Source organism: Cynocephalus volans, chromosome 3 (genome assembly GCF_027409185.1).
Source record: "Cynocephalus volans isolate mCynVol1 chromosome 3, mCynVol1.pri, whole genome shotgun sequence".
Taxonomy (NCBI): domain Eukaryota; kingdom Metazoa; phylum Chordata; class Mammalia; order Dermoptera; family Cynocephalidae; genus Cynocephalus; species Cynocephalus volans.
The window spans coordinates 137,058,696-137,077,574 of NC_084462.1; the positions used below are offsets into that span (position 1 = coordinate 137,058,696).

The 18,879-nt window shown below is 48.0% G+C and overlaps 1 protein-coding gene across 4 annotated transcripts; it reads right to left on the reverse strand.

Moving 5' to 3' along the window:
• Positions 1 to 1,677: 1,677 nt before the first annotated feature.
• BMP4 (bone morphogenetic protein 4) lies at positions 1,678 to 8,718 on the reverse strand. Of its 4 annotated transcripts, none has more exons than XM_063090390.1 (4): positions 8,657 to 8,718; positions 5,144 to 5,268; positions 3,699 to 4,025; positions 1,678 to 2,761 (listed from the first exon to the last, which is right to left on the reverse strand). In XM_063090390.1, the coding sequence occupies exons 1-4, from the start codon at positions 8,716 to 8,718 to the stop codon at positions 1,905 to 1,907; spliced, it is 1,371 nt and encodes a 456-aa protein (XP_062946460.1). In that variant the 3' UTR covers positions 1,678 to 1,904. The 4 variants fall into 4 exon arrangements, with proteins under 4 accessions (XP_062946460.1, XP_062946462.1, XP_062946463.1 ...); XM_063090392.1 differs by lacking the exon at positions 8,657 to 8,718 and adding an exon at positions 8,448 to 8,575; XM_063090393.1 differs by lacking the exon at positions 8,657 to 8,718 and adding an exon at positions 8,163 to 8,185.
• Positions 8,719 to 18,879: the final 10,161 nt, after the last annotated feature.

An 18,879-nucleotide genomic window follows, 5' to 3' on the forward strand; every position in this document is an offset into this window, starting at 1 on the left:
GAGTCTTGCTGCCTTTGCCTGGGGCTCTGATCTCCTCTCTCCACCTGCGCTCTCCGGGGAGCTGGGGCTTTGGCAACCTCCCCACTTCTATTTTTATTGGTTTCCACTAAGCTGCTCCTTTTGGAGGATTGTAGGACTTCGGTAATTAAAAACAAAAATGAATCCTGCTTCACCCACCCCACCCCCAAGAGCATATGCAAGAATGTGTGTACAAGAAGGCAGGGGGTGCACACACACCACACAGGAAAACACAAATGCCAGGAGTGCACCACACATTGTCTTTGAATGCACACACAAGCAACAGCAACAGCAACAATACCACTCCACTATTACTCACATCTACACCTTCATGATGGAGCAATCAGTCCTCCCAACACAAACTGTACAAAGACCTCCTTCTGCCCCTAACCCATTGAACCCTATGCAGAGAAAATGCACACATGAGAAAATGAGCCTGAGCAGGCCAAGATGCAGGACTTAATGTAGTTGTTGGTGGAAAGTAAGAAAAAGCAAAGGCCTCTCCTTTGGTCCTTCTAACTCCTACACCCAGATCATTCCAGAAAGCCATTTCTCTGCCTACTGGCAGACCTTAACTGAGGGAACTCCCCCGAGCACATTACCGTTATCCTTTTTTTTTTTCCTTTGGCCAAAAATTGAGCTTTCTCCTTGAAGTAACTCTGGCTCAGAATATTGGATCTACCAGGTGTATCACTTTCCGCCCAGCTCCAGGGAAGGGGGGACACCAAGAGAAGAGGAGGGTTAGCACTTGACTCAGAGAGTCTATACAACGGTGGAACACTCTCACAGGGCCCGCAGAACTTCTGACCCCTCAGTATCTGATCCCATTGGCAACCCCCTCTCAGCCCAATCTGTTGGGATTCTGAACTTGATAAAGGTCTTCATTTGGGGAATAGGGAACAAGGAAAAAAGTCAGGAAACACTGGAGAATTTTACCATGTGCTATGTTAAAATAGTGCTCACCAAACTTTTTGAAGGTAAGGCACATTATTTGTTTTATTGGGTAAAACCCACTTCTCCAAATAAATAAATAAATAAATAAAAGGTCAAAAAACCAACAATTCCTGTTTGGAAAACAAAACAAAACATGCATATACACACACACACATTAACATGTGAATGTGTGAATTAGTTTTGGTTTGAAAATACAACTTTGGTACCTGTAATAACTGGAAAAATCCTAGGGTATCATGAAAGCAGACATGGGAATCATTTTCCCAAAGACTTCTGCATCACACTCAGCTGTGACACACCTCTAACAGGTGAGCAAAAACAGAAGATGATGTTGAAGGAGCCCCAAACTGAGTCTTTAATCTGACCTACTCCTTTCATCCCACTGTTTCTCCAAGGCATGTGTCATCCAGATGGGACAGGATGCTGAGTCCTTGTTAATATTAAATAGAAATGGAAAACAATTCATCGTGGCAATTACCATCTCTCTCTGCCATCACTTTACTTCCTGTCCCCACAACTTAACCACCTCCAGTTACCACCCTCTGATTTCTATCCTGTCCCCAGCTCCACCTCAACAGAAAAAAACACCTCATTCAAAAGAGATAGGGCAAAAGAAAAAGAAAAAGGATTAAGGAGAAAAAGGCCATAGTTTACCTTTAAAATAATGACTCATTTTATTTTTTTCTTTTAATATGTAGTTATAAATATATTTTGTCAAAATATATGATCAATATGGTCAAAACATTTGCACGTAAAGTCATAAATAAGGTCAAGGTGAATGTTTAGGTTTTTTCCTTTTTTTTTTTTTAAAAGATAAAAGTCCAGCTATAAGGAAGCAGTCTGTGTAGTGTGTGGGTGAGTGAATGGGAATGTGTGTGTGTGTGTGTGTGTGTCTGTCTGTCTGTCTGTCTATCCTTAAGGACTGCCTGATCTCAGCGGCACCCACACCCTTCTACTACCATCTCCTGATAATTTTTCAGTACCACCTTGTCATATTCATCCAGGTATAGCATGGAGATGGCGCTAAGTTCAGTGGGCACGCAACAGGCTTTGGGGATACTGGAATTGACAGAGTTGACCAGGGTCTGCACGATGGCGTGGTTGGTTGAGTTGAGGTGGTCAGCCAGTGGAAAGGGGCAGTCCCCGTGGCAGTAGAAGGCCTGGTAGCCTGGCGGGGCCACAATCCAGTCATTCCAACCCACATCACTGAAGTCCACATAGAGCGAGTGACGCCGGCAGTTCTTATTCTTCTTCCGGGCCCGCTGTGGGTGATGCTTAGGGCTACGCTTGGCCCTCCGGCGTCGGGTCAAGGAATGGCCCCGGCCATCATGGCCAAAGGTGACCAGGAGGGGCCGGAGCTGGGCCCAATTCCCACGCCCTTGAGGTAACGATCGGCTAATCCTGACATGTTGGCCCTGGTGGGTCCGTGTCTGATGGAGGTGAGTCACCTCAATGGCCAGCCCATAGTTCGGCTGCTTCTCCCGGGTCCACCGAAGGACCGCCGGGCTCACATCAAAAGTTTCCCACCGTGTCACATTGTGGTGGACCAGTCTGGTGTCCAGTAGTCGTGTGATGAGGTGCCCAGGCACCATTTCTGCCGGGGGCTTCATAACCTCATAAATGTTTATACGGTGGAAGCCCTGCTCCCAATCAGGGCCCTGGTCCACCTGCTCCCGGAAGAGCCGAAGCTCTGCTGAGGAGATCACCTCGTTCTCTGGGATGCTGCTGAGGTTAAAGAGGAAACGAAAAGCAGAGTTTTCGCTAGTCCCTGGGATGTTCTCCAGATGTTCTAGGCATATATAGGAAGAAAAGGGAAAAGAAAAAGCACATGAAATTTTTGAGAGATGGAAAAGTCAATGAGTGGTGAATTCTGCTCATATAGTGGAAGCTTAATGAGGGAAATAAGGGTACCTTCTAATTTGAAGGAGCAGATAGTGGGGCAGCTAGCAAACAGCAAAACTTAGCTAGCATTTGTTAAGCACCAAAGACAGAAAGTATCTCCCAACCTCCTTTATATGTCTAATAATTTCCATGTGTCAACTTCCTCACTCCACCACCATCAGACTCCCCTTTTAAAACCCCCTCTTGGCTTTGTGTACACAGGTTTTTTTTACAAGTGGTTGTAAAGAAAAAGAGGGGCCAGCATAACAGAGGCAGGAGGAAACATGCACACAACCACCCTCTCCCTCTTCCACTTTTGAGTATGTTACTAAACATTTCCCCAGCGATCTTGGAAACACAGAGCATGCCTTGTTGATCATGTTACAGAGGGGAAAATAAATTCCAACACAGTAATGATGCTGGTGGATTAATAACTCAGATTTACTTTGGAAAAGAAACATCCGCTAGGAAACATTCAGATCGGATTACAAGGCCCCTATTGAATAAACCTGACAAACACACAGCTGTAATATTAAATTCAGTAGGTGCTTTGAAAAACACCGGCAGAAAACCCAGCAGAAAAGGCTTTGATATAGCAAAAACACACCACTGGGGCTCGCCCATGTCTGAGTGGTGTCATTCCCCATCCCCCCAAACCCTCCCCTTCTGTCTCCAAGAAATAAGTTCAGCAGCAGCTCTGGAAATTCTTGGAGGTGGGCAGCTCTGTTCCGTAGCCTCCTGGATTGGAGCTTTGATGTAACCCGAACTCTTCTTCCCCAGAGCTTCCACTACCCCTCCAGCCAGCTCTACAACCCTCCTCCGCCCAGATGGGGGCAGCGACTGACCTTCGTGGTGGAAGCTCCTCACAGTGTTGGCCCGGCTGGCCGGGCGCTCAGGGTACTCCAGACCGGTGCTGTGGATCTGCTCTTCCTCTTCCTCCTCCCCAGACTGCAGCCGGTAAAGATCCCGCATGTAATCCGGGATGACGGCGCTCTTGCTAGGCTGCGGGCGGCGGCGCAGCCCGAACATCTGGAGAAGTGTCGCCTCGAAGTCCCGCAGGAGCTCATGGCTCTGCCCTGAGCGGCGTCCTCCCGCGTGTCCCTGAATCTCGGCGACTTTTTTCTTCCCCGTCTCAGGTATCAAACTAGCATGGCTCGCGCCTCCTAGCAGGACTTGGCATAATAAAACGACCATCAGCATTCGGTTACCAGGAATCATGGTGTCTCTGGGGAGGGGGAGGGGGTGGAAGGTTAAAGAATAAACAAACACCAATAAATAGAGAGAAACAGAGAGGTCTCTGCATGTGTGTATAGGACTAGATGTGGAAGGTGAAGATGTAAAACAGGTCAGAAAGATCAAGTTTGTGTCTTCTCTCTCACACACCGCCCCCCCACCACCAGCTGCAGCCATGCCCGGCCTGAAAGTAAGAATTGCCCTGTAATTACTTGGTCTAACTTGTTTACAGTCAAATAACCCCAAATCAGATAGCCTCCATCCTGTTAATCTTTTTTTGTCCCAACTGCTATCTGAGCCATGATCTCAGCGTGGCTTCTTCAAGGATAAACAGTTAACATTGAGGGGGCAAAAAAAGGGTGGGAAAGGGAGAATTAAAATGCCATCGCTCTCCACTTTAGACCTTCAGCCTCTCCCCCTCCCCGCTTCCTCCGCCCTCTGAGCCCAACTTCCACAACTTCCAGCTGGTTCGGAGCGGGAGGGAAGGAAAGCAGAAAAGCAGGGGCAGGGCGAAGATACAGGGCGGTAGTGTCCAGAGACTGAGAAGGTGGTCTGGGGGCTGACCGGGTGGCTTGATGGTTTATTTTATTGTGTCCAATGAGTTTGAAATGCTCAGCAAAAAGCGTCTGATCGAGCCCGCTCGCTCACTCCCAGGGAAAGGGTGGGGGACGGTTCCGGGGCGACTTCTTTGAGTTTTGACAAGAGGCTGGGAACGTACCACGGGGGCACTGGGCGCATCCCAGGAAAGTGGGGCAGGGGAAGGGTAGTGGTTAGCCCTCAAGGTGCATCCCTGGTTGCGGACCTTTCATCTCTTAAGCCCCCTCGCGCACCCCTTTCTTGCAATGCACCCGATCAGAGAGGGCGAGTGGGAGCAGGCAGCGCTTTAAAAGAAATCGCTTCGAGCGCCCAGTTGCCAGACCAGGAAGGGAGCGACAGCCCTGCCAGAGAGCGGAGTGTGAGGGCAAAGGGAGGTCCGACGGGAGGGACAGACGGCGAGCAGGGGTGGGGAGGGCAGAGTGAATTCCCGGGAAGGGGGAAGGAAGAGGTGTCTACTCACTGACAGAAAACAAGGCATATAATAACAGTCCATGATTCTTGACAGCCAATCTTGAACAAACTTGCTGGAAAGGCTCAGAGCAGCTGCAGCAGTGCGTTGCTCGGGATGGCTCTACGGAATGGCTCCTAAAATGAATATTTGAATATAATGAGACTCCGGCGCAGACAGGCTCTGTTTTTCTTCCAGCCCCTTTGAGTCACGTGAACACGGAGGCCCCGCCCTGCGTAGAAGAGCCCGCCCTCCCCGGGGCGGGCGGCCAAAGGGCCCGCGCGCCCTCCCCTTCTCCACGCCCCCCCGCCCCCCTTCCGCTCGGTCCCGCCCCCTCCAGGCGAGGCCAACCTCTGCGCCCGCCGCCCAAGCCTCAGCGGTCCGGGAGGAGCTCCCGGCGGCGCGCTCGGCGGAGCCCTCAGCCGGTGTCCGGACGCTGGCGCGCATCTCGGGCTGTGGCGCAGCGCGCGGAGAACCCGGTTCTTGCCTCTACCTGCGGCGCGCGGTGCGTCGGCACGGTCCCTCACGCCAGCGGCCTGAAGCCGGGCATCTGGGGCGCACTGCGGGCGCTGCGCCTTGCCGCTCAAACCAGGCTCTAGTGGGGTCGGGAGCGGGGGCGGTGGAGTCTTAGCTGCCCGATGCCTCACCCCAAGAGGCATTTAAAAAGGAAAGCGCTGAGGGACCCTGCACACGGAAACACATACACGCACCCGGCCACTTCCTTCCCAGGGTCTCCGCGAGGCCAAATACTGCTTCCAAAAACAGCCAGTTACCCCGTGACGAACGCCAGCGAGTGCTCAGACCCGCAGGGCAGTCGATTTCGCTCCCAGCCAAAAGCTGCTGACTCGTCACGCAAGGGGTCGGGGCCACGGGGGTGTTAGGGGGTGATCGGTGTGGGAAAGTGAGAGGGAGCGGCTGCTAGCGTAATTTCTCCGGTTTCATTACGGAGAATCCCGGCACCGTGTCGGCCGCTGTGTCTCTCCTGAGCAAAGCAGATCCCCAAAGAAACCGGTCGGCGGGGCCATTCAAGGTGGAGGGCAGATTCAGAAGAGGCGTCGCCGCAGAAAGGGTGCATCACGTTTTTCAGGTCTTAATGTCGCCGACGTTTTACAACTCCTGACCCGGAGCAGAAAGGAAATCCCACCACGTTCCCAGGAGTCTAGAAAACCGTGAACAGCTTTCGGCCTGCGTTCGACCTCTGGGTCTGCGTCTCCCCTCTTCTCGCGTCCTCCCCCCAACCCCCCGCCGCTTATTTTTTAAACCACTACACTCCTCCCCCCGCCACTTCCTTCCCCAACCCCCTCCGTCTTTTGCACCAGCTGCAGAGTCGCAGCAAATATTCCTTGAAGAATTTTACTACCCCAGAACTCAAGCAATTACTGGGATGTCCTGATTCTATCCGAGGATGCCGCGCGCGTGTGCTGCTCAGCGCAAAGGTCTGTTCGAAAACCTGACCTGGCGCAATTCTGTGTTCAGCCGGGGCCGGGGCGCCGGGTCGCCCCCAGGGGCTGGACCTGCACGACTCCCGCCCCAAAGCCCACGCCATACGGTGTCCCTTTCCTGAGTCTGTTCCCTGTTCCTGCCTTGGGTCGCTTCGAAGCTTCAGGTCTCGAGTTGCCGGCAAACAATCTCCCCCACAAATTTCGTTTTCTTCTTGGGGGCACTTGCGGGAAGCCTTTCAAGAAGAGGAGTAAAGGATCGAGTAGCTCAGCCCCTCTCCCCAGCAGCCGTGGCTGCCGGACGCCGCTAGGTCCCGCGGTTTGGGGTGGGGAGACTGCGGGGGCCCCTGCCCGACCTTCCGCACCCGGCGAGAGTCGCGCAGATTTTTGAGCGGATTTCGCCTTCCCGGGTCCCACGCCAGCGCTGGTACGGACTGTGAAAGGGCTGGGGAGAGCAAATGTTTCTTTTTCTTTTTCTGAGAAACCAGGGGCCCTGAAAAAACCCCGTGAGGGGAGCTCCAGCAGTAGGAAAAGCAGACGGAGACGGGCCGGTGACCGCGGGGCGAAAGGACATTGGAAGGGGCGGGCGCCCGGGATCCCCGGACAATCCTCGACCCCTAGGAATCTCCCAGGGCGGCGGCGGGAGCGCCTGCTGCGCTAAAACCGAGCGGATGGGGGAAGAAGGAGTGGTGTTTCAGTTAAGGGTTCACTAGGATTCGTCTCTAATCACGTTGTTCTTCCCAAATTTTTTAATTAAAAAGATAAAAGCCCCAAAGAACTTTCATCTCCAAAGCTTTTTCTCCGAGGTGGGGGGTGGGGGGTGGGGGGTATGCAACTCTTGGCGTTGTACTTCACTTCCCTGCCCAAGTCTTCCCCCCAACGCCGAAGTTTGCTTAGAGGTTGCCTCAGTTTACCAAGTATGTGTCTTTGGGAGTTTTAACGCCTCACAAAGCCTTGAACTCACATAACGCGATCCTAGCAAACAGTCCACCAAGGCAAGTGTCCGAGGCCCTGGGTCCAACTCCCGCAGGGAAGGGCTGCAGGGGCCGGGGACCCGCGAATCCTCTCCGGTTCCGGGCCAGCAGGGCCAGGAAGGGCCGCGGGTCCACCGTGCGTAGGGCCAGCGATTCCCCGTAGGACACGACACCGCAGAAAGACGCGTCCCAGGAGCCCCTGGCATCCTGGGATCGTCCCCACGCACCCGACACCGTGAAATGATAGAGGGGAGGCTGCTTGGGTGCCGCATGCCCACGAAAATATTCGTGGAGACGAGGCGTTCTACAGCTGAAGTTCGCAAGCTCTCGGGGGCGCCCAGCCAGCTGGGGGCCAGGTCGGGTGACACTCTCCTCCACGAAGCCCCTCGGGCGGCGCGCGCTCCAGAGGACAGGAAGACTGCGCTGCCTACTGCAGAACCAGCTCCGCATAGGTGTCCTCTACCCACCTCGCGGTCCCTCAGCCCCCTCACTCTCTCCGGACCACAGAGCCGGTTCTCTCCTTCCTTTCCCGGACCTTTCCGTCAGGGATCGCAACCGCAAGCCTACGGGCAACGCGTTCTGCTCAAGACCCCACAGTCTTTCCTAACGACCTCCTACCAAGGGCTTCTCTTCTTCCCGCCTCTCCTGCCCTGCTTGTAAAGGTGTAAGTCGCCCGGGGTCACCGGATGGAAAAGGTGGCCTGGGTTGAGCACAGACATGGAAGTGTCTTTCGGGGCCAGCATCCCCACCTCCACCACCACTGCTGGGAGAGAAAAAAAAAAAAAAAAAAAAAAAACTAGGCCACCTTTTGCCTCGGCCACGGCCTGAGTCCCCCAGCTTCTTCCCCCAAAGATGCGCCTCGGCCCCTGTACCTGGCGCCCCTCGCCAGGTAGCCTTGCTCACCATAGGTCCCTGCAGTAGCGGGCTCGCCGGCAGCAGCTCCTGGGGACCTCTGAACGGCTGCAGTGAACCTGGGCGAGGGCCGGGGACTGGGGCGCTGCAAGCTCGAGACGGCTCGGACGGGAATCCCATCAGGGAGCGAGGCGAGATACTCAGCCCGAGCAGCAGCGGCGTCTCCGGCTCCCGGCCCTCGGCTCAGATGCCGAACTCACCTAGCTTCCGGGCCGGGCTCCGCGCTCGTTCCCTCCCTCCCTCCTCCTCTGCCCTCTCGCATCTTCTTCCCCCTTTTTCCCTCCCTCTCTTTCTTTCTTTCCTTCCTCCTCCTCTTCCCCGGCAGCCCCTCCCTTCTTCCCTCCTCCTCTGCTGGGGATGGGAGCCCCGCCCACATCCTCCCATCCAGCCGCCGGGCCTCGCCTCGCAGGCCTGGGTCCCGGAAGCGCGGGCAGCGCCCGAGCCCGCAGCTGCTGCCGGGGCTGGGACGCCGCTGCCTCCAGCTCTGGGAAGTGGCCGGGGCTTACCTGGGGACCACGTGCAGAGGTACTAGAAAGCATGCACCGACTAGTCTCCGTACCTTCCAAAAATACCCATGGGAGTCTGGGCTTCCCTGAGTTTAGAGTAACTGCTGCCCAAACTGATGATTAAAACACTGAGTAATCACCATTTACCCCGAGTAATTAGAGATAATGAAACACCTCTAAAATCAGGTTATGGAGAAAGGAGCTCTTGGATTGGTTTAAAGGGTGGCCTTCCATAAACTGTTAAAGGACTTCCAAACGTTGAGAAACAGGCTGTGCACAGAGCTGTGTACCTGAAAGAGATACTTCTTGGGTTATTAAAAAGTGACTTTCCATCCAAAATATTTTTTAATTGCTCGTAGAAAACCTTGGTGATGACCCTCAGAAAGACAACCCTAATAAACTGGCTTCCCTCCTCCCCCCAGGCCTAACCTTTTTGAGGAGAGAGATGGCTTGCAGATAGGCTGGGGTCACATTTATACAGTTAGAAATGTCTGCTTATAGTTCAGAAGGCCTCTTAAGAACTGTCACAGCAGTTATTTTTCTTGTTGTTGTTATTGTTGTTAATTTTGTTTGTTTGTGGTGTACCTAAGAATCCTTAACCTCAGCAATCTGACCTTCCAAGGAAGTAACCACAGAAGTAACAACCTTTTAGGCCACAGGGAGCCAAGAAAAGATGCCCTTTGGTTTGTTTTTAAAGGAAGGGGGGGTGAGGAATTAGCCCTTTCATACAAAAAAGTGCTAGTAATCATATTAGCAGGGAGGTGGAATGTGGTGGCTTTTAAACCTTCCCAAACAGGAACTAATTTCACACACTGCCTCTGATGGAGCTGTGAGGGAGCTATCATATCAGCTTTATCTCTGTTTTACAAACAAGGAAGGGGAAGGACAGCCAGGTTAAAGGGACTTGCCCAAAGCCCTGAAGTAAATCACAGCCTCTGCTCTGGAGTCTTTAGCTAATGCTGCAGGGCGAGGTTGAGGCTCACAGCCCTGAGCTCCAGGTAGCTAGGGAGTACTGGAGGACTGAGCATTTCTTGTCCTGGATTTCTTTTTCTGGAATGGACGTTACACTTCACTGTCTCAGCAAAGCATTTAGCTCTTTACTTAAACAAATATTGGCCCAGGGCAGCTCATCTATAAAAGCTTTACATTTACACACCTTCAATATTTAGAAAACAGGAACTACTTCCTGTGTGGAACACAGATTACAAAGGGTGAGAAGTGTACGCTTGAGATCAGAGAAACAACTCTCAGAGCAGGCCTATAGCATCCTGCCATCTTTTCCAGGCCTGATGTGGTCTTTTAGCCCAATAATGCATCACATAACAGAAACAAACTGTATGGTTTTAGGCAAGTCCTTTCATTCCTATAGGTCTCAGTTTTCTCATCTGCAGAATGAAAGGATTGGGCCAAATAATCTCTATGCACCCTTTTAATTTGAAAATGATTTATTTTATTGTAATTTTAGTAAACATCCACTTTTTAAAAAATTTTAAATCATTCTCAGGCCCACTACCTCCTCTAAGAACCTCTGATTAAATAGGGCAGGGCAATAACACCACGACGAAAGGATGACTGAAAATACACCTCCAGCTTCCAACATAGTTAAAATTACAATTAATAAAAATAACAACACAAAATTAAAACTTCATTAAATAGTTACCTAATGTTCCTCCTGGGGCATGAGGTAGAGTGCTCCTTTAACAAGATATTTCAAGTAAGGACACATTACATGTTCACTGAGCCCCTGAAATCAATCACTATTGTTTTAATCATTAACAACATGTGTTACTTAATATTTAAACTCAGAAACAACAGTTACATGCTGTGTTTAAAATTAGAGCTTTATTTTAAAGCACGATGTAGTTTGTTTTTGTTTTTTGGGTTTTCTTAATCCCAAATGTTCTTGGATGACAGCTATTATCTCAATTTGCTGAAGCCCAGATAATAGAGTGGCCACTGGCCAGCCTATGAGTCTGTGAAACTCACAGTCCAGGAGTTTACAATTGAGCCACCTGACATACCTTGTTCAGATTTTGATATGAATCTTTACATGTGATGGGAAAGCTCAGCTTCAGTTCTCCTGGGACAGCTATCTTTCTCTCCCCACGTTTTAGATGGATGCAAACCATCTATTATCAACTGTTTTTACCCACTCCTCTTCTGTGTTTCCCTCTCACTCATGCCAAAGAACAAATTACTTGTTGGCTAGAGAGCTAAGTTAATCACAGCCTAGTGATTAGAGTTGGTGAGGGCAATCAGTCCAGTTCTTTGGCTCATCCGAAGCTTGCCTGTGAATCTGGTGTTCTGATAGAACATGATATAGGTAGACTAAATGAAACCGTATCTTTCAAGCATATAGGTTAAGACAAGAAACCCATCATAATTCAGTAGCAACCATTGCTCCCCTGCTGCTACTGCTGAATGAAGGGCATCCGTTTGTTGGTTTTTTCCCCTGGTGAAAATCAAGAAACAGTAGCTGGTCAACTGCCCTTGGGACAGCCTTTCTTAAGGTATGTTCTGAGGACCATAAGCTTCAGAATAAGAGTGGGGGTGCTGATAAAATGCAGATTTCCTGGCTCTACCCCAGAGCTGGACCCAGAAATCTGCATATTTCACAAGGTTTCCTGATAATTCTGAGCACACTAGAGCTTGAGAACTATTGTTTTAAAAGTTATTTCACTTACATGTTCAAGGCTGATAAATACCATATGAAGGCTGATACCAGGACATTATTAAAGTCAAGGAATATGTTTGGCTTATGCTTTATGAACAGTTAAATGTGACAATTATAGTAATTCTATGCCCAGAATACACCAAATAGGTCTATGCAAGTGAAAAGATTACTAATCCAATAAGTATAGTAGTCCTTGCTTCTAGGACCCTGATTAAGAACCACATCAGGTCTTCAAACCTTCTTTGCCAATTAGGTGTCTGTTGAAGCTATGGAGGAGTGTTTTGAAGGAATATCCAGCATCCTTGCTAACTTCTGAAAAGCAGTAAGATAGATCAATTGGAATTGGGATTGAAAGGGATGTCTGAAATTGGCCAGGAGCATTAGTTTTTTTCTTATTAATGTTTACCATATGTTACATATTTGCTCTCTAGCCATCACAACCGCCCTCATAAAATCCTTGTTCTACAGATGAGAATCTGAATCTTAGAGAGGTTTCGAGAGTTGCTCAAAGTCACAGAGCTAGTCAGTGGTGGACCCCAAATCCAGACCAGCTCAGTCTATCTCCTCCACATGCAGTGAGCTGGGCCTGCAAGGGATGGACCCCTGTGGCAACAGCTTCCAATTAAACAAGGTTTGCCCTCAGGCCTAGGCACCAGCCACTGCTCCATCCTTACAGCATGCTGTTACAGGGAATTTCGGGTTATCTTCTCGAGTTCTTAGATGACAGAACAAAATCAAGACCCAGAAGCTTGTTTTTTTCCTGACCTTATTGTACAGCCCACCTTAGGGCAAGACTTTATGTGATCTTCCCTGAGAAAAGGTTGTCATCTTGAGAAAGAAGCTAATTATCTCTGTTGGGCCAAAGTTTCCTTATTGCAAAATGTGTGGATTGAACAGGTTTTCTCAGGCTGCAGGATCAAGAGATAATCTATTGTAGTAGTTAAAATCATAGTCAAATTGCTTACCCTCCAGTGTCTCAGTTTCCTTAATATAATCTGAGAATAATAATTTCTACTTTATAATGTTATTAAAAGCATTAAATGAGTTAATATAATAAAATGGCAGGCACATATATGCTCAATAAATATTAGCTATTATTATTATTCCTTGCAAAGATAATGATTAAATGAGCAAAGGAGAAGAAGAAACACTTCAGCATTGAGTTTTATTTAAAGTTAGTGATAAACTCTTTAAACGAAGGGGTTGTGTCTCACATTTATCTTGTAATCTCTGGTGCTGTGTACATCTCAGGTGTTCATTGAATAAGGGCTGTTGTTGCTGTGAATCAGCATTCACTGAATTCACTTCATTATGGTTTTTCTATGTAGATCTAAACCATGAACATAGTTCTGACAAGATAACTAATACCTCTCAAAGTCATACCTACTGAGAGCAAGAAACTAATAGACTAGACGATATGTCCAAAGCATTTTCCATCTCTGATTTTCCTCATTTCTAACACCTCTGACTTTTAAGAAGTTTTCTTAATCCCTCTTGCTAGAATAGAAAGCCATTTCCTTTTGCCTGGTCTAAGGAAGAAATTTTAACTCAATTGCACAAGTTGTTCCTTCCTTAAACATTTGAGACTGTCAACTCTTGATATACCTCACTCAAAGCTAAATAATACTGGATTCTAATATTTTCTCATAAGTAAAAGAAAATGCAATACTATTTCAGTTTCCTATGCTTTAAATTGTTGTCTTGCTACTTTCTGGAATATGGTCTTTTTTTTATTTGTTTGAAATGTAATCAACCACATTGTATATGGACAAAATAAAATTAAGAAAAAAAAAAAAGGACAGAGAATTCTAAGATCCCAGTGATGTCAGACATTAAAAGACTGCTTCTATATCTTAACATGTTTAACATGAGGATGACAGACACGGCATGGATATGGAAATTCTTTCCCAAGGAAGGGTGAGGGTGGGATTGGCACACAATGAAGGATATCTGGCTTCTGTTTCAGGCTTTCGTTCCTAAAAAATGGTCAATTGCACCCACTTAATTCCATAGCAGGTATGCTGTTTGTAAATAACTTCCTGTAGAGCGTAACAAAAATATTAAAATCTTGGAATATTTTTGTTTTCAGCTCACACCTTCTTCTCATTCTTTCTCTCCCTGGTGTGTGTGAACACCACACCTGGACAGGAATACATTACCACTATAGGATAAGTTTTGGAAGCAGGGGCAGAGCTCTATATGGAGATCTGATGGTAGTAAATGAGGTATTGTGGTTTCCCAATCAGATGCCAAATGTGTAATACCAACTAACATTCTCCTCTCAATTCATGCTAAAAGCTTTCTAGTTTTTCTCATGGAAAGCTTTGCCCAAAGGGATATGTGATCCAAGGAACTTTTATTGTATAAGTAAAACTAGGATGTTTTTACTAATAGTCCAAGTATTTCACAGCCCTTTGGGAGGAGCCCTTTTCACTAATGTCCTGTTCAAGAGTAATTGCATATTATTTATAATCCCTTTGGGGATTATGTATAGATGTAATAAACAACCCAAAAGTGTTTATTATTGTTCACTTTGTGAAAACTCATCAGGTTGTATATTTGAGATTTGTGTAGTTTCTCTTTGTGTTATATATGAATAAACAGTTTATTGAAAATAAGCTTTTAAAATGATTTTTTTAAAAGTTATTCTCCATGACCATCAGTTGAAGCCCACCAGCAAAAGACAATGTTTTGAGGGCAAAACTGGGAGGATCCTAATCTATGGTCCCCTGGTGGCCACAGCACCCACCCGAGAAATCGACCTATGGCTTCAAGAAATCCACTCTGAAGCCCCCCCGAAGAGCAGTCGCACCAACCCGAGGCCTGGCCTCTGGCACCAGCAAAGCCCAAGATGGGGGGTCAACATGCCTGACACGCCCCTGACACTTTTCTCAATCCCGGGGAGGGCCAGGAACCGCTGGGCCAGAACAGAAGCTCCTGGAGGCATCCGTGGCTTGTGCTCAGCTTTTCCCTTCCTTGGCTTCCCTTCTCTTCCTGAGAGGCTAGGACTGGGCTTTGAAAAGCGTCAGTCTCTGGGTGAAAATGGTGGGGTCACCAGGCACGTTATTTCTTAGGATAGAAATGCACGAAGCCAAAAGGACAGCTTGAGAGAAAGAAATGGGCTCCCTCCCCGGACTCTGGGCTTGGGAGATGGACCGGGGAGACGATAGAGAAAATGGGGCTCCAAAGAAGTGACTCTCTCGGTCCCTTGCCAAAACCAAATCCTAGCTCAGACGCACAGAGAGCGAGCTCAGCGCTCGTGGCCGGGGTTTGGCCCTTTTCAGGGTCTTGTGTCCCCAGGGCCAGGCTCAGAGATCGCGCAAACCGAAATTCAAGGAGTCAGATATCGAAGCGAGGTGCTGAGAGGCTGAGAGCTGTGAGTGAAGAAAGTGTGGGACGAGGGAAGGAGGGAGGGAGTCCTGCGCTCGGGGTGGGGGCGCCGAGCCGCGCCCCGCGCTCACCGACCGCAGGCGGATGCAGGGAGGTGCGCACGCGGGGCGATTCCCAGCGCGCTCTGCCTTCCTCGGCGGCAGGTGCTCCGCACGCCGGCCGGCGACGCCGGGCTCGCATGCCTCCCCACCCCTCTCCCGGCCAGCTGACGAGGACATTTTTCCAACTCCTTACCCCCATGCCCTCCCTGGTCAGACGCAGAGCTGGACTTCTCCGACGTCCCCTTCCGTAAAGAAAGGTCGGCTTCAGTCTCTGATGCCCGAAGGCCCCTGGAGGACCGCCGGGGTGTGAGGACGAGCCTGTTCCCAGAGGTCGGGGAGGGTCGCTGTGCCCTCTCCTTGGGCACTCCCTGCGGGTCGCTACGGCTGCGCGCTAGTAAGCCGCCACGCGTGTTCAGCGCAGGGCACACGGCCGGGCCCCGCGCGCTTTTCCCACCGCCGCGCCGCCTGCACCGCCCAGCCCAGCCTCCGGGGCCCCCCCGCCTCTCTCTTGCCCTCGTTATTTTTAGCTCGGCGGCTGCACCTTCCTACCTGCAGGAGCTCGCCCCGCTCTCAGACTCGTTTTGCAGGATTTGTGCCCCAGGTGGCTAACCTGACCCACACTTGAATAAACAGCAAGCGCCCGGGCAACCCGGGCGAGCCACCCGCACGGAATTTGCATCCATTTTCAGGAGAGGCTCCTGAGACGCTGAGGTTCCCACGACTAGGAAACTCTAGACCATCCCCAAAGTCAGTAATTCATGCATGCATGCATGCATACATACATATACATACATACAATTTTAAAAACGAAGGAGATGGGAGGTTCTGACGCGACCTCTGTTAGTGGCCAAGCGGCTCCTGGGACAATTTTGCCCCCTCTCCCTGACGTTCTTCCTCTGAAGCCCTAGGGATGCTGGGGCAACAGGGTACAGGAGCCCCATTATACTTGAAGAAAATCAGATTTTGGAAATATTTGTTAAGCTTGCTTCCCCAGCTAGCAATCCCCTCCACTACCGTTTCCATCTTGTGACAGGTTGTCCAGGTGGTATAGTATTTTTTTCAATCAGTTAAGAAAAAGAGTGTGCTTCTTCTCCCCGTTTGTCTGGGCTAGTGGGACCCGCTGTTTCCACCTGCAAGTTTATGCATCACTGGGAAAGTAAGATTTGTGATGCTAGGAAGAGGTGAAGGGACCTGACAGGAGAAAGCCAGGAGGAGGTGTGAGGTTGCTGGAGCGCGCTTCAGATAGTCCCTGGGGATCACTGCAGAAAAACTTTGGGGGCTCTAGCCTTCCCTCAAGCCAGTAAAATAAAAATAAAACTTAACATGGAGTTTCCTTTATTCAGCATAAAGTGATGGTAGGCTGGATTTTTAAGCCTTAACGTCAGAATTTTGATTTTCATCCTGAAAATCTGAATTTCGTTCCTTGTTCATCTCTTACATGATAGGGTGTCAACTACAGATGACATGTAAACATGACTTCAGTTTGCACCAAAATGTGAGGCACCACTCCTGCCTCTGACTGGTTCTATAACTAGAGCCTGAGGAGTTCGGATGATCTGGTTTTATTTCCTCAGCTTTAGATGAACTCCAGGGGAAAAAAGCGGGGGGGTGTTAGGGGGGGACAAAATCTAGATGGTTGAGGGACTAGTAGTCCTGAGGGGAAAATAAAAGTGAGAGCTGGCTTTCTTTGTTGCATTTACATTAAATGCTAATGTCTTTAAATTAGAGATTCTTCAGGCTGCTATGTGGCCTCATTAAGAATCTCTGGATAGGTTTCTAAGGGGATCTGTGAAAACCCTGAAATGTGTGCATACAATTTTTGTTGTAAGTGTAAAGATGCACGGTGGGGGGGGTAGCTTTATATCGAATCTTCAAAGGGATTTGGGACCCAGGAAAGGTTAAAAACCCTCTCTAGACTATGGTCCATGTGCTAAAGCTGTTCTATTGGGATATATCTCCAAGTTGCACACACAAAAACTTTGATTCAGTGTTACATAGTTTTCACACTCAACAACAAAATGTTCTTGTCACTGAGACAATAGAAACGTCACTCTGTTAAGAGCCAACACTCACAGAGGAAAGGACCCAAGTCCCTGCTCTGCACCTTGTGAACCATACCCACCACTTACCCACCTAAGACTCTTGTGACTCAATGTGAGGATCAAACACTGGAGAGTGTATGTGAAATCAATTTACAGATCACAAAATATATGGCTAGTGGCATTTATGAAAATAAATGCTGCTAGGTTTTCACATGCTAGTTATAATTAAATGAGCAATTATGTAAATAATTATAATTATGTGAATATTTGCATGTTTTCTTCAACCATATACTTACAAGGAAAATCAACATACTTTGGATTCCTGACCATTGTTAGGTATATTCATGTTTCAGCATCTCATTTAATCCTGGGGAAAAAAACCTCTGATTTATACACTGTAGTTAACCTTCCCTACAATTTTGTTTTTGTTGTTGTTGTTTGTTTGTTTTTTGTTTTGAGGAAAGAAGCAAAGAGAGGTTAAGTAAATTGTCCAAGGCCACCCAGCTAACCAACATCAAGTTTCAACTTCAGATAAAGTCGCTGCTTTAAAGAGGGGATATTAGAAAAAAAGTAAATTTTGTTCAGATTTAGGTAAATTTAATTCCTTGTGCATTCTGTGCAAAAGTACAAGAGTTTTAAATAGATGGGTCACAATTGGGATGTTTAGTCTTCTCATATACTCTTTGCTGGAAAACTGTCTTTAACCCATTCATTTTTCTTTCATTTCCTGCATAGTTCAGGTTCACTACCATCTTAAGAGAACTTTATACACATAGTTCTTTATTAGTGGCCTCTAGCTTCTTCAACTAATTAAGCAGCCTTGGAAGGGAAAGAGCACCTCTGTCCTCTGCCCCTGCAGCGCCTTCCATTAACCCCTTGCAGTAAGAACCATCATCTTCAGTAGCTAACACATGCCAAAACAGAGACCCCCAAATGATTAAATATCTCACACAAGGTTAATTAGCAAGAATATAGTTCTTTTTGTCTATAGCACCAAGTCATGGAGCTAATGAAGATGAAAATAGACTCATTTTGTTGTTCTCCAAGTTATGAGTACTTAAAAGAACTACCACAAGCTTTGGTCCACTTTCTTTTAAATACATTCCTATGCCTTTAGCATTGGTATGTGGGTTTGCTAAACAGATAGTTCTCCAGTTTTGTTTCTCTTTTGCATAGAATCCATAACAGCAAACTCTACACTGCACAGTATGTGGAAGCTCCAGAGAACAGGCAGACATCTGTTCTCGATATTTAATTATATTTTAATTTTGTCTTGAGAACCAGTATCACAGAAAATAAGTTGCTGGAGGGCAAGGCCCAAAAGCAAAAAACAAAAAGTATATATGGATTATAGTAGGTGCTTTGCTCAAAAAATTAGGAACAATGGTGTTTTTCTGTACAGGACTTAGGTTGCTGAGCTGGAATAACAGATGAAAACATCTTAGTAACATTTTGGTATTTAAAAAAGGAGGAATTGATAAAATGATTTTTAAAAGTTCAGTAGCACTCTGGTGTGATTTTTTTAAAAATAAGACTTGAATTGAGATAGCCTGGCTTTAGGTACAGCTAAAATTAATTCATTCTATATGTATGAACTTGGATATGTGACTATTTATGGAGGCCTCCATTTCTTCATGAGTTATAGGGCTATATGATCTCTAAACTTTAGGTGTTGGTGAGCTTTTTCTGTAAAAGGCCAGATGCTAAATTTTTTAGGCTTTGTGCGTCATATATTATCTCTGTCACTATTTCTTCCTCCTCCTCCTCCTC